The sequence below is a fragment of the Lepus europaeus genome, chromosome 20 (genome assembly GCF_033115175.1).
Source record: "Lepus europaeus isolate LE1 chromosome 20, mLepTim1.pri, whole genome shotgun sequence".
NCBI lineage: Eukaryota > Metazoa > Chordata > Mammalia > Lagomorpha > Leporidae > Lepus > Lepus europaeus.
The window spans coordinates 5,184,864-5,211,593 of NC_084846.1; the positions used below are offsets into that span (position 1 = coordinate 5,184,864).

At 64.3% G+C, this 26,730-nt stretch overlaps 2 protein-coding genes across 2 annotated transcripts; both read right to left on the reverse strand.

The window, feature by feature from the left end:
* Nucleotides 1–128: 128 nt before the first annotated feature.
* On the reverse strand, nucleotides 129–5,519 carry ICAM3 (intercellular adhesion molecule 3). Its single transcript, XM_062179431.1, has 8 exons — nucleotides 5,389–5,519; nucleotides 4,650–4,729; nucleotides 3,536–3,802; nucleotides 1,779–2,084; nucleotides 1,231–1,518; nucleotides 743–997; nucleotides 406–654; nucleotides 129–322 (listed from the first exon to the last, which is right to left on the reverse strand). Exons 1-8 carry the CDS (start codon nucleotides 5,517–5,519, stop codon nucleotides 129–131), a joined length of 1,770 nt encoding a protein of 589 aa, XP_062035415.1.
* A 1,818-nt stretch (nucleotides 5,520–7,337) lies between these two features.
* Nucleotides 7,338–26,399, reverse strand: TYK2 (tyrosine kinase 2). The gene is made up of 25 exons (XM_062178689.1): nucleotides 26,310–26,399; nucleotides 25,693–25,846; nucleotides 24,980–25,186; nucleotides 19,403–19,526; nucleotides 19,012–19,159; nucleotides 18,528–18,691; nucleotides 18,064–18,430; nucleotides 17,741–17,935; nucleotides 16,963–17,120; nucleotides 15,203–15,311; nucleotides 14,920–15,109; nucleotides 14,716–14,819; nucleotides 14,447–14,617; nucleotides 14,259–14,346; nucleotides 13,500–13,627; nucleotides 12,028–12,163; nucleotides 11,789–11,943; nucleotides 11,335–11,485; nucleotides 10,941–11,038; nucleotides 10,516–10,708; nucleotides 9,836–9,954; nucleotides 9,189–9,361; nucleotides 8,670–8,787; nucleotides 7,966–8,076; nucleotides 7,338–7,882 (listed from the first exon to the last, which is right to left on the reverse strand). The coding sequence occupies exons 3-25, from the start codon at nucleotides 25,173–25,175 to the stop codon at nucleotides 7,748–7,750; spliced, it is 3,531 nt and encodes a 1,176-aa protein (XP_062034673.1). The 5' UTR covers nucleotides 25,176–25,186; nucleotides 25,693–25,846; nucleotides 26,310–26,399; the 3' UTR covers nucleotides 7,338–7,747.
* Nucleotides 26,400–26,730: the final 331 nt, after the last annotated feature.

Sequence of the window (26,730 nt, forward strand, 5' to 3'; positions counted from 1 at the left end):
GAGGCCCGTCAGGGCATGCGCAGAGCGGTGTCCGAACTCTGAAGCCACGGACCGCGGGGTTTAGAAGCTTTATTGGTACGGGACCCGGGGGTAGACTGCCGAAGGCCCCGCCGACTTCTGCCCGCGGCTCAGGACGGCTGTCCGCCATCCCCTTCCTCGGGCTGCATGGCCTGGAGGGGCAGCGAGGGGCCCGGCTGCTTCACCGGGTAGCTTCCGCTCCGTTTCTGCACCCCGAAGACGTGCAGGGAGGCCGCTGCGACCGTCACGAGGCCCAGGGTGGCCAGCACTCCTAGGACGATGCTGACGGTCGAGGAGTTCATACCTGCGCGGGGAGGCGCTGGGTGAAGACCTGGGCTCGCCCGTCCGCACCCTGTGGGCACCCCCCACCCCACCCTCGGTGGTCACCTTGAACGTCCACCACCACGACCAGGGTGTCCGTGCCCCGCGGGCTGGCCGCCTGGCAGCGATACGTGCCACTGTAGTTTAACTGGACGAAGAACGGGACCCCGACCGGCACCTCGCGCCTGGAGCCCTCTTGCAAACACCGCAGCTGGGGGGCCGGGTTGCCGCGAGCCTCGCAATGCAGGACGTGGGTCGTCCTTTCTCTCCACGCCACGTGCTGGGGACACGTGGCCCGGTCAATCGTGGGGCCGTCTGTGGGGACCGTCGTGGGATCAGACACGCGACACTCGGGGGTGGGGTGGGGGAGGCTAAGGGTTGGAGAGCCCAGTGACCGACTCACACAGGACACGCAGGCGGGCGCTCCTGTTGCGGCGCACAACGTGGCCGTCCACCCGGAGGCTGGCGCCGCACAAGAAGCTGCGCCCGTCGTCGCGCTCGGTGGCATTTAGCTGCAAGTGGACGGGCTGCCCCGGAGCCGCGGCCCGAACCCCGTCCAGCACGAGCTGGACCCGGGCCCCGGCCGCGCAAGTCACCGTCACGCTGGACCCCTCGGTGGCGTTGGGCTCGCTCAGGTTCAGAACTGGCCCTAGGAAGCCTAGGAGGCGGGGCGTGGCCCTGGCGCTTACAGTCCATCGCGGCCCCGGGGGGTGGGGGTTCACGCCGCCGCGCCCCCTGCCACAGCCCCCCACCCCCGTCTCCGGGAGGCCGGGCCACGCCCCGCGGCGGTCCAAGCCCCGCCCACCTCGCCGTCCTTATTGGAGCCGCTGAGGTCCCGCCCCTCCGCATGCTCGCCGGCCCCGCCCCGGCTGCCTTGGCCCCGCCCCTTACTATAGACGGTCACGTTCTTCCGGGCCTCGCGACTCCGGCCGGCCAGGGTCACGCTGCAGACCGCCTCGCGCGCTCCCTCGTGGCCTGACCGCTCTGTGACCGTGGCCGTCGCGTTGAGCGCGTCCCCGTCCCTCGTGACTTGGGGATTCAGCATCTGGTCTCCCAGCGCCAGCCGGACCTGGGCCGCGGAGGCCGGGAACAGGCCGGACAGGTGGCAGACCACCGGCCACGAAGTTCCCACCTCCAAGAGCGGGAAGACGGCGAGGCTCGGAGGAGTGAGGGGCAGCACTGGGGTCAGGGGAGGGGGGGTGGGCGTCAACAGGAGGCCTCCCACACGCCCCCTGCGGACGCTGTCTGTCCGGGACACCCCCCACGCCCTCTCCCCCTGCCGCCTGTCTCGCCACGGCTCAGGCCTCCCTCTTGGGATCCCCCTACCCAGTGGCCCAGGGCGTGGCGTACCAGAACCCCTACTCTCAGGATCCCCACGTCCAGGGCGCCCCCTGTTCTGGCTCAGCTCGGCACCCACCACCTGCAGCCCCTCCCCTCACCGAACGTTTGCAGCTGCCTGGGGGCCGAGACGTTCTTGAGCAGCCCCAAGCGCAGGGGCCGCAGGTCCAGCTCCGTGACGCAGGAGAAATTGGCGCCGTGGTCGCTTCTGTCGGCCCGCACCGTGGCCGTTACCTCCGCGGGCTCCCCCAGCGCCGGCTGCCGGCTCAGCTCCTCCTCCCCGCGGAGCAGTAGCACCGAGAGCCGGGCCCGGGGCTGCCCGCCCACCACCCGGCAGCGCAGGGTGAGGTCCTCCCCGACGGGCTGCCAGAGGGGCAGGGGCGCCAGCTCCACGCTGTCCGGGAACCCTGGGGGAGGAGGGGGAGGGGACGGCCCTGGTCAGCGGGGCGGGAAGCCCCAGCTCAGAGATTGGGAAGGGGCAGGGCAGCTTCCTCCTGCCCCACGTGGAGTTCATCAGTGCGGAATGCAATGCACGGGGTGGGGGGCAGTCTAGGTGGGTGCTACTGGCCTTGCCAGTGTGGGGGCTCAGAAACCCCGAGCCCAGAGACTAAGGCCGGAGCAGGTGCACAGCGGCCTGCGAGCTGCCCTGGGCCTCCAGCTAACACAGACTGCCCCCTCCACGGAGCCTTCCTTACCCCAACTCCTGCTGCCCCAAGACTGGCGGTGGAGACGTCCCCACAGATTTTGCCCACACCCCTATTCCAGGCCCTCGGAGACTTCCTCCCAAAACATCTCAAAACCAAGACGTGATCCAAACCCGCAGAGTTCCCCCGCCCCCTTCTCTAAAGATGTATTGACTTGAAAGGCAGGTGACAGAGACAGAGAGGTCTTCCGTCCGCTGGTTCACTTCCCAAATGGCCACAATGGCCACAGCTGGACAGGCTGAAACCAGGAGCCAGGAGGTCCATCTGGGTCTCCCGCAAGGGTGCAGGTGCCCCATCCTCCGGGGCTTTCCCAGGCGCATTGGCAGGAAGCTGGATGGGAAGTGGAGCAGCCGGGACTTGAAGTTGCCTGGCTGCGGCTTAACCTGCTGAGCCACGACACAGGAGCCAAGTCCTCTCTTAAAGTGACCTGCACCCCCCATGGTGGGTCCTCCCTACAGAGGAGTCATTTTGTGATGGGGGGGGGGATGGGGGCTGACACTCCTGTGAGGTTTCCCCTCCAGCTGTGATATTTCTCCATTTGCGCATTAAATAGAATCTCTCTGCCTTTTCCCCTTTAAATCTTTGTCAGTTCCTTCCAGTGAACCTCCAGAGGGTGGAGGGCGTTTTCCTCACCCTTGCACCCAGCATCGAAATAAAAGCCAGGGGGTCGGCACTGTGGCGCAGCGGGTTAAAACCCCCAGCATCCCATATGGGCGCCGGTTCGAGTCCCGGCTGCTCCACTTCCGATCCAGCTCCCTGCTGATGGGCCTCGGAAGGCAGCAGACGATGGCCACAGTTCTCAGGCTCCTGCCCCTGACTCGGGCGACCCAGATGGAGCTCCTGACTCCTGGCTTCTGCCTGGGCCAGCCCCAGCCATCGAAGCCATTTGAAGAATGAACCAGAAGATGGAAGACCTCTCTCTCTCCCTCCCTCCCTCCCTCCCTCCTTCCCTGTAACTCTGCCTTTCAAATGAATAAATAAATCTATAAAAATCTTACAAAATCGGCTTCACACCTGCTGCCCTGGTAGACTGCTCTTTCTGTCTGTCTGTCTCCCGTAGCCAAGTCCCAGCGCCGGGGCTGCACCTTGGCCCATTGCGCACTCGTGTGCAGCACCGCCCGGGGCCAGTCCCACCGCCGGCCGCGTCTACTCACCGTACACGGTGATATGAGAGGTGCTGGTCACCTGGGAGCCATTGCAGTAGCCGGAGCACAGGATCTGGCTGTTGCCCGACACCCCGCTGAGCAGGAAGGCCACCCAGCCCTGGCCCTGGCCCACCAGCTTCTTGGAGAGCAGGGTCTCCAGCGTGATGAAGTCCGAGTCGGGGCAGTCGGTGCTGCAGTTGACCAGCAGGGACTCTCCGGCACGCAGCACCGGGTCCTGGGGCTCCACCCGCAGCGGGAACTCCTGCCCCTGGACACCTGGAGGAACACGGGCGGGCCCTGCTGGTCATTCCCCCCAACTCACCCATCAGCAGCCCCGCCCTGCCCTAGGGGGGGCCCAATCCAGTGGGGGGGGGCAGAGGATCACTCGGGAGAGGTGAGGGGAGCTCTGATTCCAAGTATAGGAGAAAATGAATCGAGGAAGGCTTCCTGGAGGAAGGGGTGGGGTAAAGCCCAGCTAGTTTTAAAGATCAAGTAGGAATCAGCCACGGGAAAAAGAGTGATCCTGGTAGAAGGAACAGAGGCAATGTTGGGGATCTAAATGGTGCTCAGGGGAGACTCTGATTAAGCTTCTAGAAGGCAGTGAGTCAGGGAAGGCTTCCAGGAGGAGGGGGCAACAACAGCCAGCTTTGAGGAATTGGACAAGTGAAAAAGAAGGGTGATTCTGGGGGCCCAGCGTTGTGGAATAGCAGGTAAAACCTCCTCCCGTGACGCCCCGGCATCCCATACGGGCGCTGGTTCGAGTTCAGGCCGCTCCACTTCCGATCCAGCTCCCTGCTAGTGCATGGGAGACCCGGATGGAGCTCCAGGCTCCTGGCTTTGGCCTGGCCCAGCCCTGGCTGTTGCAGGCGTTTGGGGAGTGAACCAGTAGATGGGAGATTGATCTCTGTCTCTCCTTCTCAAACAAATAAATCTTTAAAGAAATTTAAAAAAAAAAAAAAAGCTGTGTCAAGGAGCCAGGACGTTCTCGCGAGGACTCTGGGGAGCTGGGTGCGCTGGGGCCAGGGCGGCAGGCGGGCAGGATGTGGGGGAACTTGGCATCCTGTGGTCCCCAAAACCCCTACCCCACCCGAGCCCCCGCCAGCTTGACCGAAACCCGCCTCACCTGGGGGCAGCAGGCAGCCACACAGTAGCAGAATCCAGCAGGCCCCGGGCAGCAGCCGGGAGGGCGCCATGGGGGCCAGGCTGAGGGAGGGGTGTGCGCTCAGGATGTGCCCGCCGCCGCGCGAGGAGGGAGGGGCGGAAGCCAGCGGTTAGAATTGCAGAAGCCCGGGCGCGCGTTGCACCTGACCCAGGCTTGGGGAGGGGGCTGGAGGGGGTGGGTCTAAAGTGGGTGACACCCCCACCCCCACTGTGGGGCCCAGCGAGGTGGGCTGCGGGTGCACTGGGCGGTCTCCAACAAGGACAGGGCAGGGCTCCCCTGAAGGAGCCCACAGAAAACTCGAGCAGTCACTTCCTGTGCGCTCACCACTGGGAAGCCCTGGGGGAGTAGGGGGGGGGGGGGAGAGAGATGCCGTCTTCCGGGTCAATGCAGGTGCAGGGCCAGCAACTTTATTTTGTTTGAAAGGCAGAGAGACACAGACACACAGAGACGGAGAGAGAGATCCGCTTCCACCTGCTGGCTCACTCCCCAGAGGCCCTCCCAGGGCTGGACCAGGCTGAAGCCAGGAGGCTGGAACTCCGTCTGGGTCTCCCACATGGGCGCTCGAGCCTCCCACGGCCTGCGTCAGCGGGAAGCCGGGTCTTAAGTGGAGCTGAGCACCCTGGGCCCTCGGGAAGGGAGCCGGGCATCCCAAGCAGCGTCCCCACTGCTGTGCCAAGCCCTCAACGCCAGTGCCCCCAACCCGTGCACTTGAAGATGCTTCCCGTGATCTGATTCGTAGTAAAAACACAAGGTGGGCTGATGGTGGGCAGCGGAATCATAGCAGATACATTTAATAAAACCAGTAATAGTGACAGGGAGGGTGAGCACCATGGCTCGAGGGGTTCAGTTGCCCCTTGGTGTGCCCGCATCCCACATCTGAGCGCCAGTCACGAGTCCTGGTTACACCAGCTTCCTGCCACCCACGTGGGAGACCGGGATGAAGCTCCTGGCTCCTGGCTTCAGCCTGGCCCAGCCAGGCCGGTATCTGGGGAGTGAGCCAGCTGATGGAAGCTCTGTCTCTCTCTGTCACTCTGCCTTTCAAATACATAAAAATGAAAATTTAAAAACGAGAGCATCAGGGGAAGAACCCAGGCGTGTTTCCTGTGTAATTCTTCCAACTTTTCTGGACGGCTAAAATTTTTCGGAATAAAAACTCTGTCTCCCCGAGGGATCTGGGCTGGTGGGGTGGAGCCAGCGAGAAGAGACCACACTCGTGTGTGCCCCCCACGAGAGCACCCGGCCTCCTTCGAAGGGATCTGGCCTAGAAAGCAAACGTGAATCGAGTGGTTTGCAGTCAAGTTCAGCGGACAGAGGAGGGCATGACATCAGACTGGGGAAGCTACAGGAGTAAAGTCCCAGAGGGCAGGGGCGGGGCCAGCGCTGTGGCACTGCGGTGTGTGTGGGGGGGTGTTACGCCGCCCCCTGAGGTGCCAGCATCCCTAATGAGTCCCAGCTGTTCCACTTCCGATCCAGCTCCCTGCTGATGCGCCTGGAGAAGCAGCAGCAGATGGCCCAAGTCCTTGGGTCCCTGCATCCACGTGGGAGACCCGAATGGAGCTCCTGGCTCCTGGCTTCAGATTGGCGCAGCTCCAGCCATTGTGGCCATTTGGGGGGTGGGCCCACAGATGGAAGACCTCTCTCTCTCTCTGCCTCTCCTCTAACTCTTTCAAATAAATAAATGTAAAAGAAAGAAACCGCTCTGGACTAAAGGCAAATGTGGACTTGTTTAGTTTTTCTTTAGTTTTTGATATTTGTGTTTATTTATCTTCACTTTATTTGAAAGGCAGAGAGAGGGAGAGACAGAGAGATCTCCATCCACTGGTTCACTCCCCAGATGCCCACAACAGCCAGGGCTGGGCCAGGCCAAAGCCAGGAGCCTGGAGCTCCATCCGGGTCCCCCACATCCTCCCAGGGTGCACTCTGCTGGGAAGCCGGATTCTGGAAGCACAGGGCTCAGAACCAGGCGCCCTGACACGGGCCGTGGGCATCAGAAGCAGCAACTTTACCGCTGTGCCCAACACCCAAGCCTGGAGTCTTATCTGAACCAACTGTAAGCAAATCTATGAGTCAGTGGGCACATGGGGACACAAGCCACAGGGTGACAGCCAGGAGTTATCCCGGGTTTCTTTCCGGTGGACTTGCTCTCTGCGGCTCCGACCGTCTGAGATACACACCCCCACTGCTGGCCACAAAACAATGTAACAACTGGGATTCGCCTCAAAATGGTCCCCCGCCCAGGGGCCACAGGGAAGGCAGATGTGAAACAGAGCTGCCCATGGGGGTTGCAAACTTGGAGCAGGCTTGATGGTTAAGTGCAGCCTCAGGGCCAGCACTGTGGCATAGTAGGCTAAGCCTCCGCCTGCAGCACCAGCGTCCCATGTGAGCACCGGTTCGAGCCCCGGCTGCTCCATTTCCAGTCCAGCTCCCTGCTATGGCCTGGGAAAGGCAGAAGATGGCCCAAGTGCTTGGGCCCCTGCACCCACGTGGGAGACCCGGATGGAGCTCCTGGCTTCGCCCATGGCCGTTGTAGCCACCTGGGGAGTGAACCAGCAAATGGACAATCTCTCTCTCTCTCTATAACTCTGCCTTTCAAATAAATAAAATAAACCCTTTTATTCTAAAGAAAAAGGCGAACACCAGAATACCAATAATATCAAACGTTTACTAAGCACTTGTCGGCGGCGCGTCCGCCCGCTAGGCACTTTGTACACGACGCCTCACGAGCGCCTCCAAGAGGTAGCATCCAGAACTGAGGCCCAGAGAGGCTAAGCCGTGGTCTGCGGCCGCACGGGACCGGAGGGGGGGCAACTGGCAGAGTCCTGTCTACCCGGCCCACCGGAAACTGCACCCACAGCAAGTAGTTAGCGAGCGCCCTCGGTGTACCCGGCACGGGTCCAGGGCTGAGCCAAGGTTTGCTGGGCGGTTCCAGCGCTGGCCCCAGGCCCCAGGCGCGCAGACCCCGGCCGACCCAAGCCCCAGGCGCGCAGAGCCCGGCCGACCCGCTTTGCTGGGCAGCCAGGGCCGCGGGGTCAGGCACGGAGCGAGGGGCGCGGGCGGCATCAGCACACGCTGAACACCGAGGGCGCCTGGCCTCGGTACTGCTCGTGCAGGGCCTTGAGGACGGGGACGAGGTTCTGGAAGGTGGGGCGGAACGAGGCCTCCGCCTCCCAGCAGTTCTTCATGAGAAGGTAGATCTGCGGAAGGAGCAGGGGGCTGAGGCCGCGCCGCGGGCCGGGGGCGGCGGTGGGCGCGGCGGGGCGGCAGCTGCGCGTCTCACCTCGCCGGGGCACCTGTCCGGCCGCGGCAGCCTCTCCCCGCGGTCCAGCAGCTCCGTCAGCCTCAGCACCGCCATCTGGCCCTGGGTGAGGCCGATGAGCTCAAGGAATTTCTAGGGGGTAACCGAGACAGGCCACGGGGGCGGTGAGCCCCGCGCCCGGCTCTCAGCCCTCCTCTACGCCTGCTCCGCTGTGCGGCGTCGATCTAGCATCTCCGCGGCCCTGAAGACGAGCTCACGGTCTCCATCAGGGCTTTGCTGTCATTAGCCACCAGGCAAGTCACTCCGACGGCCGACGAAGCTAACTGGCTCACACCCTTGGCTCCTCCCCCCAGCCAGGCCAATCACTGAGGCTACGACGTAGCCACGTGACCCCAGCTGGGCCAATCGGAGGAAGCTCTGAGAATTTTGAAGGCACAGCAGCCTCTCTTTCCTCAGCGCGCACCTCCCTGGGCCGGGGGCGCGGTCCCCACGACAGAGGGGGGTCCTGCCCACGAGATGCCCCCCACAGACACCAGTGGAGGCAGGCCACGCGGAGAGGGCTCGGATTAAGCCGTGCCCAGGCAGCTTGCTAACCGCAGAGCGAGCCGTTTTGTCCATCTGTGGCTCCTGTCAATCAAGCCCCCACGCCCCGCCCTGGGAGGGGCCCCACGGCTGGGGGCGGGGCTCCGGGCTGGCGAGGCTGGGGGCGCGGGCCTGGCGCTCACCGAGGGGGGGCTCTGGCTGGCGTCACAGTGCGTCAGCAGTTCATAGAGCGTGACGCCGAAGGACCAGACGTCGGACGCGTAGTAAAACTTGGAGTCCTTGAGGCACTCGGGGGCGTACCTGGAGGCAAGGGGTCCTCACACCGCGGGGCATGGCCAGAGCGGGCGCTGACCCCGCCCTCAGGAGCGCGGCCCGCCAGGGGCGAGTTCCGATTGGCCTACCCGTGAAGGTTCCGCCCACCATGCTGCGCTCTAGCCCCGCCCATCACGCAACGCTCTAGTCCCGCCCCTCGCACGGTGAGGCCCCCACCCACCACGCTGCACTACAAACCCGCCCCTCACGTAGTGAAGCCCCGCCCACCACGCTGTGCTCTGGCCCGCCCCTCACATCCCTAGGCCACGCCCCCGCGCCGCTCTCTAGCCCTCGGAGCACTGACCTTGCAACCGAAGGCCTAGCGTCCACCCACCTCCTCCGCCCAGCCTGACCCTGCCCCGCCCTCGCGCGCGCCCCCGCCTGGTCACCAGAACACGGGGCTGTCCCCATCCTCGCGCACGCAGTAGTACTCGCGGCCCTCGGGCACGGCCTTGGCAAGGCCAAAGTCGCCGATCTTGACCAGCCTGTCGTGGTCCAGGAGCACGTTGCGTGCAGCCAGGTCCCGGTGGATGTAGTGCTGCCCGTGCAGGTAGGCCATGCCCTGGGGGTGGGGCAGGGGCCGGCCCCGGGGTGTGGTCAGTGCCAGGACACGGCGGAGGGGCGGGACCACGAGGAGTGGTCAGTGCCGGGGAGGACACGGACACGGCGGAGGGGCGGGCCCGGGGTGTGGTCAATGCCTGGACACAGCGGAGGGGTGGGGCAGGGGTCATTGGCGGGGGCGGGCCCTGGGGTGTGGTCAATGCCTGGACACAGCGGAGGGGCGGGACCACGAGGAGTGGTCAGTGCAGGGGAGGACACGAACACGGCGGAGGGGCAGGCCAGGGGTCAGCGGGCGGTCATGGGCCCCCGGGGTGTGGTCAGTGCCAGGACACGGTGGAGGGGTGGGACCACGAGGAGTGGTCAGTGCCGGGGAGGACACGGACACGGCGGAGGGGCGGGGCAGGGGTCATCGGCGGGGGCGGGCCCGGGGTGTGGTCAGTGCCGGGGGCACAGCAGAGGGGCGGGGCTGGCCCACCTCGCAGATCTGCTGGGCGAAGAGCAGCAGCTGGGCCAGCCCGACGCTGTGCCGGGGCAGGTAGTCCCGAAGGCTGCCCAGGGGCACGTACTCCATGACAAGCTGCACCGACTTCTCACCTGCAGAGGGGCAGGATGCACTGGGGGTGGGGGCAGAAGCGGGGCAGGGCCTCCCCTCTGTCCCGAGCCCCCAGTGCAGGCCAGGGGCTCTCGCGGGGCAGCGCCAGTCTACCCCGTGACCCACGCTGGAGAGCTGGGGCAGCTCTCGCCCATCCTGGTCCTGGCAGACAGCGCCCCCTGGCGCCTACATCCGCTTCTACCCCGCGGCTGAGGCTCCAATTGGCTAGCTCGGGCCGCTTCCGCCCATCCGAGACCCCGCCCCTCACCCCAGCCCCGCCCCCAACCCGCCCCTCACGTTCTTAAAGGCCCCTTGCTCCGGCCCCGCCTCCCAGCCCCGCCTCCTCGCGCTCCTACAGGCCCCACGCTCCGGCCCCGCCTCCCAGCCCCGCCTCCTCGCGCTCCTACAGGCCCCACGCTCCGGCCCCGCCTCCCAGCCCCGCCTCCTCGCGCTCCTACAGGCCCCACGCTCCGGCCCCGCCTCCCAGCCCTGCCTCCTCCCGCTCCTACAGGCCCCACGCTCCGGCCCCGCCCCGGCCCCGCCCCCGCTGCAGCCCCGCCCACCTTGGTCCTCGCAGCAGCCCTTGTACTTGACGATGTGCTGGTGGTAGAGCGTGCGCAGGATGTCAATCTCCCGCCTCCAGCCCGAGCGCAGCTGGGGGCCGCAGCCGGCCTTGAGGGCCTTCACGGCCACCATCTCGCCGGTGCCGTCGTTGTTGGGGTCGTAGCAGTACAAGCTGACCTTGCCGAAGTGACCCTGGCCGCAGCAGTAGCGCAGGGCAGTCAGCCCCACCCCGCACCCCGGGGGCTCCCAGGCCACGCTTCCACGCCCCCAGCTCGGTGTTGGAGGGGCTCCCCGAGGCCTGGGCGCCTTGGCAAGGCCCCAGGGTCTTCCTCCGAGCTGAGGCTCCTCCCGCCCAGTCGCCCTGCACTCCCCACCCGATGGGCTTCCCTGCAGCTGGAGCCGCGGCCCCGTGAGCCGCCCTCACCTCGCCCAGATCCCGGATCTTTTTCAAGTAGCGCTTGTGGAAAACCGTGGGGTCAGACGCAGGCGAGTCTGGGCTCACGGCCACCACGTCCACCAGATCTGCAAGGGCCACGGTGGGTGAGGCGCACCCCCGCCCCTGCCCTGCTCCCCAGCAGGCCCAATCCCAGAGGTAAAAGGGGAAAAAAAATTGCTTTTTGGCAACAGCTGGAGAACTCCCCCGCCCTGTCCAAAATGCAGCAGAGTCGCCTGCAGCACCGCGGGCACGCGGCTTGCTCTGAGACCAGGCAGAGGGCTCTTCCGGCCGACGTCAGGGGAACCAGCCCCGGCCCGTGCACAGAGACGGTCGCGCACAGCACTGGCGTCGGCGCCCTCCCCCCCCCCGCGGCGGGGCTCACCCTGGGGCTGCAGCCGGGTGAGGTCGCGCAGGACGGTGCGGAAGGAGGGGCGCTGGGCCGGCTCGTAGTTGAGGCACTGGCTGGTGAGCGTGGCCAGCTCGGGGCACGAGGGCTGGGGCAGCCTGTGCTGCCTCTGGTAGAAGCGCTCTTTCTGCGGGGCGGGGGCACCGGGCCGGGAGTCAGCACCTCCCTCCCACCTTCCCCTCCCCGACCCCACAGCAAGGCTACACCCTCCCGGGGTAGCTACACAAGGACCCAGAGCCAGGCACAGCTGAGCCTGCTGACCCGGCCAAGCTCCCACTCAGAGCTTCCTGCCCCCCCCCCTCCCCGCAGACTGCACCTCCCCCAGTGCCCCAGGCCCTTTGCACAGACCATGCCCACTCCTGGGCACAACTGTGATAGATAAAGCCTCCCCCAGGAAGCCCGATGAAGGAATGAGCCCCCTTGGATGAACCTCGGAGGGGCTGTGGCCCTGCAGCGGGGCCTCGCCGTCAAAGCAGATCTCAAGCAGCGTGGCGCCGAAGCCCCACTTGTCGGCCGCAGGGCTCAGGTTGCTGCTCCCCGCGGGCAGGCACTCGGGGGCCGTCCAGGGGATCCGCTCCACCCGCTCTGCGGACAAGGGTCGGAGGTCACGGAGGGTGGAGGGAGCGAGGGGAAGCCTCTCGCCCTGTGCAGCCCCACTCAGGGCCTCACCTTCCCTGGAGAGGACGGCCAGGCCCACGCCGGGGTCGCTGAGTTTGATGAAGGGACTGGTGCCCTCGGCCAGCCCCAGCCGGGCCAGCAGGATGTTCCGGCCGCACACGTTACCGTGGGCCAGGTTCTTGTCCTCCTGGGGAGGGAGACGAGGGGAGGGGGTGAGGCCCTGGAGAGGGGCACAGGCCCTGTCCCCACCCTATGGGGACAGCGCATGTGGTCTCAATGCAATGCCCGCACCTCGTCACTGGGACCAGGCAGCACTGCGGGCCCACGGGGGCCTGCTTGCTCCTCCCTGAGCTGGTGGCCAAGCCTCTTGGCCAGGGACAGAAGGCCAGAGAACTCCAAGGCTGTCCTCAAACGAATGCCAGGCGCACTCCTGCCCCAGGGCCTTTGCACTGGCTCCCCCCCCACCACCACCACCGTAGTTGCTACTTCTTGCTAGCACATTATGTCACAGACTTCATCACTGTCAGCCCTTGGCGTCTGGTGCGGTGGTTAAGGCGCTGCCGCTCGGGACCCCTGCGCTGGAGCGCCTGGCTGTGAGGCCCAGCTCCACTTCCCTGCTCATGCACCCTGGGGGAGGCAGGAGTGATGGCTCGACTACTGGGGTCCCTGCCACTCACATGGGACAGCCAGACTGCGTTCTAGGCCTCTGGCTGTGGCCTGGCCCAGCCATGTTTCAGGCATTTGGGGAATGAACCAGTGGATGGGAGATCTCTCTGTCTGCCTTTGAAATAAATGAAAAATACACCTTAAAAAATACAGTTAGGGGGCTGGCGCTGTGGCGTAGCAGGTTAAGCCTCTGCCTGCAGTGCCGGCATCCCATACGGGCGCCGTTTCTAGTCCCTGCTGCTCCACTTCCCATCCAGCTCTCTGCTATGGCCTGGGAAAGCAGTAGAAGATGGCGCAAGTGCTTGGGCCCCTGCACCCACATGGGAGACCCCAAAGAAGCTCCTGGCTCCTGGCTTCGGATCTGTCCAGCTCTGGCCACTGCAACCATTTGGCGAGTGAACCAACGGATGGAAGGCCTCTCTCGCTATGTCTCTCCCTCTGTCTCTCTGTAAACTCTGCCTTTCAAATAAATAAGTCTGCCAGCACCACAGGTTGCGGCTTTACCGGCTGTGCCACACGCTGGCCCCATGCCCCTGGCTCTCTGTCAAATGAGAATTAGACTCTCCCCGAGGGTGTGCGCTCAGGGATTTGTGTTTCGTCCTCTGCTGTGTCCTAGGGGAGGGGTCTAAGACACAGCCCAGTCCAAAGAGGAGGTCCAGCACACCCCACATGTCAGGGTAAAGGGGAGCCTGAGAAACTGGGGTGCCCCCACCAGGAGGGGTGCAGGGTGATGTCAGATGGCAGCATGGGGGCAGGTAAGGTCCCAGCAAGAGCCCCCCAGGGCCTGCATGGGAACTGTGGGCTGTGTGCAGGCCATCCCCTCCCCAACACCCAGGCTGCACCCACAGCCTACGCACCAGGTAGCTGAGGGCGCTGGCCAGCTGCTGGGCCACCGCCACCTTCCAGGCCATGGGCACCCGGCCCCTCTCCCGCCGCAGCCACACATCCAGGGGCCCGTGCTCCACGTACTCGGTCACCATGATGTCTGCAAGGACCCAGCCACACTCAGGGGCCACCCGGCCCCTCCCCCCTGCCCTGTCCACCTCCCCGAGGCCAGGGGGCTGAGGCTGGGGCTGGCATGGGAGCAGAGGGGTCGGGCCTGGTTTGGGAGTGAAGTGGGGGGCACCAGAAGTACAGGCTGAGGCAGGGGTGGACGGGGGCACCCGGTCCGGGGCGGGCAGGGGAGGATGGCCGCGTGCCGGGGACACTGAGATACGAGTGGGCGGGGCTCCAAGCTGGGAGGAGAGGCTGTGACACTGGGGGGTCTGAGGCTACCCCGGGCAAGGAGCCTGGAGGCCCACAGAAAGGGGCAGAGGTGGGCGGAGGCATGGGGGCCCCCGGAGGAGGATGGGGGCCTGCCCACGAGATCAGAGGGCGGCCAGTCGCTGGGGCCGGGAACTGGGGAGCGAGGTGGAATCAGGATGCAGGGGGCAGTCAGGGCGCGGGTGAGGGTCAAAGCGGACCCAGGGGTTGACGGTTAGGACAGCCAGGGGGCGGGGCTGAGGTCGAAGGTGAAGATAAGGCCCAGGGCCAGGGTGCAGGTGAGAAGTGGGAAGAAGGGGGGAGCGGGGTCCAGAAGCCCGGGGTGGGGGCTGGGTGGGGTGGGGTCGACTCACTCTCCGAGCCACGCACACACACGCCGTGCACAAAAGCCAGATGCATGTGGGACACCTGGCTCATGAGGCTGGCGGTCTCATAGAAGGCCTGTGGGGACCACAGCAGGTCAGGTGCCCGCAAACCTGCCCCTCCACCTTCCCCTGCCCCCCCCCTGCCCCCTGCAGACTCCCCGGGCCGGCCCACTCACCAGGGCGACGTCATGGTGACTGGCGTCCAGTACCTTAAGCACCACTCGAAGCTCCTGGCCTCCACCAGGGGTCAGGGGCTCCCCAATGTCCACCTGGGCCTCCTCAGGGCCCCCCACTCGCAGCAAGCCCTCATACACATTGGTCCTTGTGCCCTGGCCCAAGTGTGACAGCTGTGGAAACAGGTCACGGGACGCTGCAGGTCGCCGCCAGCTGGCCTCTGGCCTCCCCAGGGGCCCCCTGCCCACTGCCCCTGCACCCACACACCCACCTGCCGGAGGTCATCCTGCCGGACCTGGTGGAAGCTGAGCTGGCTGAGGTTGGGCGGCCTGGAGCTGGCCCGGGGTCCCCGCGTCACAATGAGGTTTGAGATTTCTGGGGGTTGGGAGGGGACGAGCAACAGGCGTGATGCCACCCGGCCCTCCCGCGGCGGCCCCCACCGGGCACGGACGGACGACTGGACAACTGGACGTACCTCCAGGCTTCGGCAGGCAGCAGCGGCCTAGCAAGAAGCAGTCCTCCCCCGCCCGCAGCGAGCAGCCCTGCAGGGCGGCCCGCAGCTCACGCACGCTGGCGAAGGAGCGACCCCAGCCCTCCAGCACGAAGGCCCCGTCCCGGAGCTCGATGGGGAACCTGCGCAGACGCAGGCTCTGCAGGCCGGGGCCCTGGGGGGAGAGCGGTGGGCACCGGGGCAGTGAGCAGGGGTCCAGGCAGGCAGCAGTGCCAGCCCCAGCCCGGGACCCCTCACCCCTGCCCACCGGGTCGTGCTGGGCCACGGTGAGGATGAGGCGGTGGAAGTGGCTGGTGCTCCAGTGGATGAGGTAGAGGCCGTCTGCGGGCCGCAGCTTGGCCTGCACGAATGGCTCCCTGGAGGGGACAAGGGGGCAGCGTCAGGCCGCCCGGGGCCACTCCAGATACAGCCTGGACACGCACACAGCGCCACGCTCATGCATAACATCGGGGGGGGGGGCTGCCTTTGACGCAGCTGTTGGGACGCCTGCATCCCATGTTGGAGAGCCTGGGTTCGAGCCCTGGCTACTCCGCTTCTGATGCAGCTCCCTACTAATGAGCCAGGGAGGCAGCAGGTGATAGCTCAGACACCTGGGCCACTGCCACCCCCGTGGGAGACCCGGATGGAGCTCCTGGTTTCGACCTGGCCCAGCCCCAGCTGTTGCGGCCATCTGGGGAGTGAACCAGCGGATGGAAGATTTCTCTGCCTGTCCTCTTTCTCTAACTCTTTCAAATAAATAATAAATAAATCTTTAAAGTTAAGGAAATAAATATTGGGCCCTGCACCCACATGGGAGACCAGGAGAAGCACCTGGCTCCTGGCTTCAGATCAGCGCGGTGTGCTGGCTGCAGAGGCCATTGGGGGGTGAACCAACGGCAAAGGAAGACCTTTCTCTCTGTCTCTCTCTCACACTGTCCACTCTGCCTGTCAAAAAAAAAAAAAGAGCCCCTGTGAGGTGTCACAGCCACACACACAGCGGCTGACAGATTCCGGTCCTGCTGCAGGCACCCACACCCGGCTGGGGCAGCAGGGGCGGCCACAGCCCTCAGGTCACTCGGCACTCCACCCTACACAGGCGATCAGACCAAGCTCAGAGGGTCTGACCTCCATCAGGCGCTGACTCCCAGCGTCACAGGTGAGACAAGTGACAGCCGACAACCACAGACCTATGACCCGGCAGCAAACCGGACGGCCACATGTGCACCTGCAGCTGGTACCTGCGTGTCACAGAATCCTTAGGGCCCACAAAGCAGGTCCCCCAACATGCCCCACACGAACACAGAACCCCAGGAAATTCACCAGTTCTGTGTGATGAAACCTTTTTCTTTGAAAGATTTCTTCAAAGGATTTATTTATTTATAGGAAAGACAATGACAGTGAGGGAGAGACACAGAGAAAGAGATCTTTCGTGCACTGGTTCACTCCCCAAATGCCCATAACAGCTGGGCCAGGCCAAAGCCGGGAGCCAGGATCTCCACCCGGGTCTCCCCTGTGGGTGGCAGGGACCCAAGCGCTTGAGCGTGCGCAGGAGCTGGGATGTAGGCGGTGGAGCCAGCCGTCCTCACAGGGGATGCAGGCATCCTACGCAGTCTTACCCCACGGTGACAACGCTAAATGCTGTCATTGGAGCAGCGACGCAATCGCAGGACCAACAGGTCGTGACATCTCCCGGCCCACACAGGGCCAGTCCCAAGACGATACCCTGCCCACGCCCTCCCAGGCTCCCCCTCTCGTCCCATCACCGTTGGGGGTACACACGTATGTGTTCAAATACACACACATGCACGAGCCTACACGCACACGTGCACTTAGAAGCACACACACAGGGGTGGACACGCGCATGCACACCGTGCTCACACGCTGAGACACACACCCATCCACACAGTGAGGCACGGGCACACACACCCATAATAACCACGCCCCTGGCCACGGAGCCCACAGTCTCACCGGCGGCTGCGGCCATCCATGGCCGTCCGTCCCACCCGCCCGCCCCACGTGGGCACTCACAGCAGGGGTCCGTGGACCCCGTCCTGGATGCTCATCACCAGCCGTGGGGGGGCCACCTCGTGGCACAGGTAGTGGCTGGAGTCCGCGGTCAGGCGGAAGTAGCCATCCACCAGCGCAGCGAAGGACAAGGCGGAGGCCCGGGAAGGCAGGCTCAGCTCCTGCAAGCCAAGAGGGCGCCACGCAGGCGTCAGGGGCCGGAGCTGCCCTCCACCCCCAGACCCGCCCCCACCTCCCGGCCCAGCCCTTCCAGCCCCTGGCCCTGCCCCCGCCCGGCCCCCACCTGCAGGCCCCGCCCCTCCCACTCCCCACCTGCAGGCCCCGCCCCTCCCACTCCCCACCTCCAGGCTCCGCCCCTCCTAGCCCCCACCTCCAGGCCAGCCCCCCACTCGGCCTGGCCCCGCCCCCACCTCCAGACCTGGCCCCCACCTCCAGGCCCCTCCCCTCCTAGCCCCCACCTGCAGGCCCTGGCCCCACCCCCACCCGGCCCCCACCTGCAGGCCCCGCCCCCGCCCAGCCCCCACCTGCAGGCCCCGCCCCTCCTAGCCCCCACCTGCAGGCCCTGGCCCCACCCCCACCCGGCCCCCACCTGCATGCCACGCTCCTCCCACTCCCCACTCGCAGGCCCCAGCCCCGCCCCTAGCCCGGCCCCCACTTGCAGGCTGCATTCCCACCTCCAGGCTCCGCCCCTCCTAGCCCCCGACTTGGCCTGGTCCCGCCCCCACCTGCATGCCGCGCCCCCACCTCCAGGCCCCGGCCCCGCCCCCGGCCCGGCCCCCACCAGGCACTGGTTGTCCTGCCGGTGGATTCGGACGTGGCGCTCCGTCAGCACCATGTGGGTGATGTCCTGGAAGTCGCAGAAGTAGGCCCAGGGCGGCTCGCGCGGCCTGTCCCCTGCTGGGTCGCCCACCGCGTGGGCCTCGCCTTGCTTCCTCGACAGCTTGGCCCGGCCACTGCCTCTGCCGCCACCGGGACCCTGGAAACCCAGCAGGAGAGGGAGAGGGGCAGGGGCGTGGAGCAGCCAAGGCCTGCTGGCCCCTCCCCAGGGGAGGCACCTGCTGCAGCAGGGTCAAGGCCAAGGAGGAAAAGGCGCCCCGCCCTCACCTCGGCCGGGACCGGCCGCCACTGGATGCCACCCGTGCCTGTCACCAGCACCTCGTGGGTGGGGGGTCCCGGCGCGGCCTCGGGGCCGGGGTCTGCGGGGGCCGGCCTGTGGTCCCGGATGTAGCAGGGCTCCCCGTCGGCCTGGGCCAGCAGCCGCAGGCAGCACACGGGCGTGCGCTCCGAGCCGAAGCGGGGCGCCAGGCGCTCCAGCGTGGCCAGGTACTTCACCATGACCGCCTGCTGCGAGAGGCGGCCGGGCTGGAAGGCGCGCAGGAACCTGCGGAAGACGCTGCGCAGGCGCAGCCGGGTCAGCGCGTTGTGCTGGTGGATGTGCTGGCGGAAGGAGCGCGGGATGCAGTCCTTGAAGCTGCAGGGTGGGGGTGGGGGGACACGGAGGGGCGGGTCAGGGGCCGCCTGGGCCAGAGAACACGCGGCCAGGCGTCCAGCGCCCCCCTCCCCGGCACCTGGTCTTCCTGGCCACCTCCTCCAGCGGGACGCCGCGGCACAGAGCCAGGTGGCACAGGTGCAGGAAGGCCATGCCCAGGCTCTCGTTCTTAAAGCGGTGCGTCTCCTCCTCACTGGACAGCTCCCACAGCGAGGCCACGTCATTCACAAACTCGTGTTTGCCCTGGGGGTGCAGGACGGGAGGCATGGGAAAGTGCGCTCCAGGCAGAGGGAGCCCTGGCATCCCCTGGGTCTAGCCACCTGGGGGAAGGAAGCCGTCACCATTTTCTGGAAAAGCCAAATGTACAGCAAACACGCCTCCTGTGCCCCTGCCTGGGCCTGTGACAGACATCGCTAATCAATCTCAGACTCTTTCCCAGTCAACCAAAAGATCCCAGACAGCATGAGTTGACACCCATTACCCATACTGTATTGGGGAGGGAAGTGGGGCCTCTGTAGCTGCCTCTAAGCTCCCCCCCAAACAGTCCTCGGGCACGCACAAACCTGCTCGAAAAGGTACTCAAACGAGGCCGGGTCCAGGAGTTGGACCCCCTGCTCTGGCCGTTCTGAGGGAGCCTCGGTCCCAGGGGGCCCACAGCGGTACACAGCCGGCTCCTGAGGATTCATGCCGTGCCAGTTCCGGAAGTAAAACCTGCATGCAGAGGAGGGAGCCTGGTGCAGCCGGGGAGCTGCTGCCCGAGAGGCCACATCCGTGTCAGAGCGCCCGGGATCAAGCCCCGGCTCCACCGTGACCCCGGCTCCCTGTGCACGCGCACCCTGGGAGCAGCAGTGACGGCCCCAGTGCTGGGGTCCCTGCCCGCACCCCCCGGAGACCTGGATGGAGCTCCTGGCCCCTGGCTTCAGCCTGGCCCAGCACTCGGCTCACTTCACCCACCTCATCCGGAAATACAGGGTCAGAGTCTCGTCCCTGGACACCTCCAGGACATGGTTTGGGGGCAGCCAGACTTGGGCCTGGACATCGAAGAGGGCAAAGAGGTTGAAGCAGGGTGGAGTGATGCCTGGAACAGGGGCACAATGGGTCAGGGGTCATGGGGTCTGCAGCCATCAGTCCCCAGGGCCTGCAGACCCCCCAGCCCCCTGCACACACCCTCCCTGGGGCTCCTCCTCCCTGCCTGCAGCTTCAGGCTCAGGCTGCTCATGTGCAAGATGTTGACCACGCTGTGGCCTCCCAAGAGGACTACATTTCCCAGCATCCCTTGTGGCTAGGAAGCTGACACTGGACAGGTTTCTAGCAATGGGACGCTGGAGGCTCTCTGTGCCAAAGGTGAACCATCTGACCTGCGTTCAATTTTCCACAGACCAGGAGGGCTCAAGGGGGTTCCTTGTCACTACAGCAAAACCCACCCTAGCCTCACAGCTCTACAAACTGCTGGGGTCAGCGGGTGGGTGTTGGGCTCAGCAGTTAAGAAACAGTTCAGGGGCTCAGCACAGTGGCATAGTGGGTAAAGCTGCCGCCTGCAGTGCCGGCATCCCGTATGGGCGCCGGTTCAAGTCCTGGCTGCTCCACTTCTGATCCAGGTCTCCGCTATGGCCTGGGAAAGCAGTGGAAGATGGCTCAAGTGCTTGGGCACCTGCACCCGCATGGGTGACCCGGATGGAGCTCCTGGCTCCTGGCTTCGGATCAACTCTGCCCCCCTCCACTGCAGCCATTTGGGGGTGGAACAGCGGATGGAAGATCTCTCTCTCTCTCTGCCTCTGCCTCTCTGTAACTCTGCCCCTCAAATAAATAAAATACATCGTGAAAGAGAGGAAGAGGGAGCTCAGCACCCCACATCGGACTGCCTGGCTTCAGATCCTCTCTGCTTCTGATCCCAGCTTCCTGCTCACGTGTGGGTGATGTCTTAGCTCCCTGCCATCCACGTGGGAGACCTGGATGGAATTCTGAGCTCCTGGCTCCGGCCTGGCCTACCCTCGGCTGTTGCAAACATTTGTGAGTGAACCAGTGGACGGAAGCTCTCTCTGCCTTTCAAATAAATAAAATGTGTGTGTGCACGCGCGCATTAAGACTTATTTATTTATTTGAAACTCAGAGAGAGGGAAAGACACAGAGAGAAAGAGAGAGAGAGAGAAATCTTCCATCCACTGGTTCACTCCCCGGATGGCCACATCAGGCAGGGCTTGGCCAGGCTGAAGCCAGGAGCTTCCTCTAGGTCTCCCATGCAGGTGCAGGGGCCCAAGCACTTGGGCCATCTTCTACTGCTTTCCCAGGCCATAGCAGAGATCGGATCGGAAGTGGAGCAGCTGGGTCTCGAACTGGTGCCCGTATGGGATGCCGGTACTGCAGGCGGCGGCTTTACCCGCCACGCCACAGCGCCAGCCCCTGCCCAGTTCTTTAAGCCAAAAACTTGGTCCTGCGCTGTGACTTCTCCCACCCCCTCAGCATCAGATCACTCTGGTCCCCACCCTTCCTACATCCTCAGCTCCTTGGGATGAGCCCGCCCCCATTAGACCCAAAGTCCAGTCCTTGCCCTGCCTCCAACCAGGCCCCAGGCCCACCCCGGCCACCCGCGTCGTACAGCAGACACTGGACCTGCTGGTTCAGGCGCCTGCCTCTCGGCTCCACTCCTGACTCCGGCTCCCTGCTGACGCACACCCTGGGAGGCGGCAGAGCCAGGCTCAGGTGCTCGGGTCCCAGTGCCCAGCATCGGCTGCCCAGTCACCCCAGGCATCTGGGCAACAAACCAGCACGTGGGAACTCTTTATGTCTGTCTCTCTGCCTTTCTAAAGAAATGAACCACAACCTTTAAAAGTGTACCCCAAATAGTGTTTGCTAATAACGTATGATCACCGGGGCTGGTGCTGTGGCGCAGCAGGTTAAAGCCACATGGCATCCCACATGGGCGCCGGTTCTAGTCCCGGCTGCTCCTCTTCCGATCCAGCTCTCTGCTGTGGCCTGGGAAAGCAGTAGAAGATGGCCCAAGTGCTTGGGCCCCTGCACCCATGTGGGAGACCCAGAAGAAGCTCCTGGCTTCTGGCTTCAATCGGCACAGCTCCGGCCGTTGCGGCCAATTGGGGAGTGAACCAGCAGATGGAAGACCTCTCTCTCTCCCTCTCTCCCTCTCTCTCTTTCTCCCTCTCTCTCTCTGCCTCTCCTTTCACTGTGTAACTCTGACTTTCAAGTAAAATAAATAAATCTTAAAAAAAAAAAAAGTGGAGCATCTGGGACTCAAACCAGCACCCACATGTGATGTCAGTGCCACAGGTGGGGGCTTAGCCCACGACGCCACAGCGCCGGCCCCAGTGAGCGCCAGTTTAATGCTGAGCTCTAACTCCTGCGTGCAGCTTCCTCCTAACGCAGACCCTGGAAGCAGCGGTGAGGGGTCATATAATTAAGTCCCTGCCCCCTTATGGGTGACCTGGATTAAGTCCCCAGCTCCTGGCTGGCTTCATTTAGATTTATTTCTTTGAAAAGCAGGGTTAGAGGGAGTGAGGGAGAGACAGAGGTCTTCCATCCTCTGGCTCACTCCACAAATGGCTGCACTGGCCTGGGCTGGACCAGGCTGCAATCAGGAGTCAGGAGCTCCCTCCAGGGTTCCCGTGTGGGCGCAGGCTGCCTTTCCGTGTGCACTGGCAGCAAGCTGGGTCGGAAGTGAAACAGGGCTGGCCCTGCGGCGTCCTAGGCTAAGCCTCCGCCGGTGGTGCTGGCATCCCATCTGAGTGCTGGTTCGAGTCCCGGCTGCTCCACTTCCCATCCAGCTCTCTGCTGTGGCCTGGGAAAGCAGGAGAGGATGGTCCATGTCCTTGGGTCCCTGCACCCGTGTGGGAGACCCGGAAGAAGCTCCTGGCTCCTGCCTTCGGATCAGCGCAGCTCCAGCCCTTGTGGCCAATTGGGGGGGTGAACCAGTGGATGGAAGACCTCTCTCTCTCTCTCTCTCTCTCTCTCTACCTCTCTGTAACTGCCTTTCAAATAAATAAAGTAAATCTTAAAAAAAAATAAAATATAAAAAGCAGCTGTGGTAGAGGATGTCACGTGGCTCCCCAAGGTCAACGCCGTGGGCTGGACCGAGAAAACCCAGCTCCCTGTGCCCCGGCCTGGGCTGCTGCCTGCGGGCCCTGGCTCCTCCTCACTTCCCCTTTCACACTCTGCAAGTTGACACCCCAGCCAGCCCACAGCCCCACCTGCGGCTCCTTCCGCCTCCGGGCAGGGTCCAGGGCACCCAAGGGGTGGCTGCAGCCCGTTTGCAGGAGCTGGGAGGGGGCGCAGCTACTCAGACAAGGGCGGAGCCACAGGGAGCAGGGGGGGAACCAAGCCGCAGCCGCCCAGCCAATCAGAGCAGCCACGCCAGTTGGCAGCCAATGAGCAGCCAGACCCCGCCCACACCCCCAGTGGGCACGCACTCCCCACACTCAGATGCACTCCGATGTGGAGCGCAGGTGGGGTCACGGGGGTGGCGCCGCCCGCGCAGGCGTCAGCAGCTTCTTTTTAAGTTCAAATATTTTTATTTATCTGGAAGGGAGAGCAACACAGAGAGAGAGACCTTCCATTTGGTGGTTCATTCTCCAAATGTCCACAGCCGGGAGCCAGGAGCTCCACCCGTGTCTCCCACGTGGGTGCAGGGGCCCAGGTTCAAGGGCGCAGCAGCAGGAAGCTGGGGCTGGACCCCATCCCAGGCACTGGGGTATGGGATGTGGAAGTCTTGAGCCGCGGCACAGCCCCCTGCACCACCACACCTGCTCCGGCACTGGGAGCTTTCAGGGTTACTTCTTTATTTTACAAATTCTTCCCTTTTAAAAAATATGTGTTTCTTTGAAAGGCAGAGTTACAGACAGAGAGATCTTCCACCCACTGGTTCACTCCCCAGAGGGCTGCAATCAATGGCCGGGCTGAAGCCAGGAGCCTGGGGCTCCACTTGGGTCTCCCACGTGGGTGCAGGGGCCCAAGCACTGGGGCCATCGCCCGCTGCTTTCCCAGGTGCGCTAGCAGGGAGCTGCGTCAGAAGTGGAGCAGCCAGGACTGGAGCCGGTGCCCATACGGAATGCCGGCATCACAGGCAGTGGCTTTACCTGCTACACCACAACACCGGCCCCTACTAGTAGCTTTTAAGAAGAAGCGAGACTGGCATCCCATATGGGCGCTGGTTTGAGTCCTGGCTGCTCCACTTCTGATCCAGCTCTCTGCTGTGGTCCGGGAAGGCAGTGGAAGATGGGCCAAGTCCTTGGACCCCTGCCTGCACCCCGCCATGGGAGAGCCGGAAGAGGCTCCTGGCTCCTGCCTTTGGATCAGCGCAGCTCCGGCTGTTGTGGTCATTTGGGGAGTGAACCAGCGGATGGAAGACCTCTCTCTCTCTGTCTCTCTGGCTCTACCTCTCTCTGAAACTGCCTTTCAAATAAATAAATAAATCTTTAAAAAAAAAAAAGAGAGAGAGAGAGAGAGAGAAGTGAGAACTGGGGCTGGATCTGGGGAAGACATCAAGTGCTCACCCTTGGGCAGTGGAGGATGGCCCGAGTGCTTGGGCCCCTGTCACACACTTGGGAGGCCCAGATGGAGCTCAGGCTGCTGGGTTCAGCCTGGCCCAGCCCCAGCTGTTGTGGCTATTTCAGGAGTAAACCAGCAGCCGGAAGACCTCTCTCCCCCTCTCTAACTCTGCCTTTCAGATTAAAAAAAAAAAGAAAAGAAAAGAAAAAAGAGCCTGCTTGGGGTGTCTGCCTCCCATCTCAGAGCACCCTGGGTTTGAGTCCTGGCTCTACGCCCAACTCCAGCTCCCTGCTAATGCAGACCCCGGGAAGCAGCAGGCAATGCTCAAGCCAATGGGTCCCTGTACCCACAAAAGGGGCTGACATGGAGTCTCCAGCCCTGGCTCCAGCCTGGCTCAGCCCTGGCTGTGGAAGGCATTTGGGGAGCGAACCAGCAGACTGGAGATCTCTCGCTGGCTGTCTCCTCTCTCGCTGCCTTCCAAATAAATACACATCTTAAATAAAGCGTGCACAAAATAAGCACCACCCTCCTGCATACAGGATGCTGTGAGATCTGGCCCTGTTCTGGTCGCCTGCCTTTGCCCCTCCACGGCCTATTCCACATACGGCCACCAGAGGGCGCCGTGCAGCGCCAGTCTCCGCTCACAGCCCTTCCAGGGCCCCCATCCCAGTGAATTCCAAAGCCCTTGTCAACAAAGCCAGCAAGGGCCTGCAGGGTCAGCCTTGTTGCCTCCTTGTCCTCCTCTCCTTTGCTCGCTCTGCTCCGGCCACGCCTGGCTCCCGCCAAGGTCCGACCTCTGGGCCCTGGCACCTGCTGGAACCAACCCATTTCTCCCCACCGCCAGCCCTCCACAGCTCTCCTCATTGCCTGCGTTTCTGGCCGTCTTCCCACTTGAACTCCACCCTGCCAGCAGCCGTGGTTTGGGACCGGCAGATGGACAGATGGAGGCAGGGAGGGGCGGGTCCACCTCTGCCTGCACCCCCCCAGCCCCACCCAGCCCTGGCCCCACACCCGCACCCAGCGCCCCAGGCTCACCGATCCTGTGTGCGACGCGGACACAGATCTCCTCAGCAGTCAGCGAAACCTCTCCAAACATGACCCAGGGCTCGCCGCCGCCGGGGCCAGCCCAGTGCAGAAGCACCCGCAGGCCTCCCCCGGCAGCCAGGGGCTGAGCGGCAGCCGCGCCCGCCAGGCTGCCCCTGGAGCCGGCTCTTCTCTGGCACAGAAACATGGTCTTGACAGCTGGCGAGGGAGACATTGTCAGCCCCAGGGTCACCTGGAGGCCCCTGTGTCCCCCCCTTTTTTTAAAGACTTATTTATTTGGGAAGCAGAGTTACACAGAGAGAGGAGAGAGACAGAGATCTTCCATCCGCTGGTTCACTCCCCAAATGGCTGCAATGGCCAGAGCTGGGCCGATCCGAAGCCAGGAGCCAGGAGCTCCATCTGGGTCTCCCATGCAGGTGCAGGGGCCCAAGGACTTGGCCCATCTTCCACTGTCTTCCCAGGCCACAGCAGAGAGCTGGATGGGAAGTGGAGTGGCCGGGACTCGAACCTACACTTTGGGCTTTGGCCCGGCCCAACCCTGGCTGTTGTGGCCACTGGCAGAGGGAATCAGAGGATGGGAGGTTTCTCTGTCACTCTGCCTCTCAAAGAAATAAGTCATTCAAAAAAAAAAAAAAAAATTAACTGTGAACCCACCCCCCACCCCCGAAATACCCAAGCAGGCAGGGCAGTGGAGTTAAACAGACCTGGGTAGGGGTGCGGGTGGGGGAGGGGGTCCTGCTCTCCCCCGCGTCAGCTCGGCCGCTCGCGGGCTCAGTCTGCCCATCTGGAGAATGGCGCTGGGGACAGTGAGGGCTGCGGCGTGTCCTCGAGGTTCTGCATGTCACTGACCCCGCGGGCCTTGTCCCAGGCAAGAGAGGGGCACAGATAGGACCCAGGTGAGGACAGAGGCGGGGCTGCTGCTGTTTCTCAGCCGTGACGCCCGGGGTCAGTGACCCCAGCCCCCGCGGACGCCCCCGAGTCCAGCTCGGACCACCCGCCCCCCCCCCCACTTTCCTAAGATCTCCAGGATCAGAGCTGAGTGACAGGTGCTGTGACCTGTCCTGGAAGGCCTGGGTCCAGCTCCCTGCGCACGCGGACCCTGGGGTCCCTGCCGCCCACGTTGGGGGCCCGGATGGAGCGGGTCGGGGTGAGGGCTCCACCAGGGCAGGTCCTCAAACCACCCGCCCCGGATCCCAGCAGGCAGGGTCAGGAGCCGCGACGGGCACCCACTGGAGACACGTCTGGTCCACCTCCAACCAAGCGCAGTCTGCCCCCGCGCCTCCTCCCTGAGACCCTCCCGGGCGCGCCCCCCAAGACGCACCCTTCTCCCGGGACTCCGGCTCGAACCCGGGACCCCGCCCGGCCCCCGCGGAGGAGCTGCTGCCAGTACGCCGCCGAGACGCCGTCTCCCTTTGGCCGCCTGAAACACGCATGCCTATTGGCCACTGTCTCGGTTTTTTGTTTTTTTTTTTCCCGTCGCACGTAGACTTCGGGAGGGACCCAATGACAGCGACGCTCCGATTGGTCTTCGGCCCCGCTGGAGGCTCTGTCCCGATTGGCTGGGTCTGCCCACATGCGCTGCGGCATCTGCGATTGGCTGGTACGGGGTGGGCGGAAGAAGGCGGCGGCAAGTGCGGGCGGAAGAGCGTGTTTTGGAGGCCGCGCAGGACCTGCGTGGAGTGCAGGCTCCCGAGGCTGCCGCGGCCCCGTGCCACGGAGCTCCGCAGTGGATTCCTTCCGTG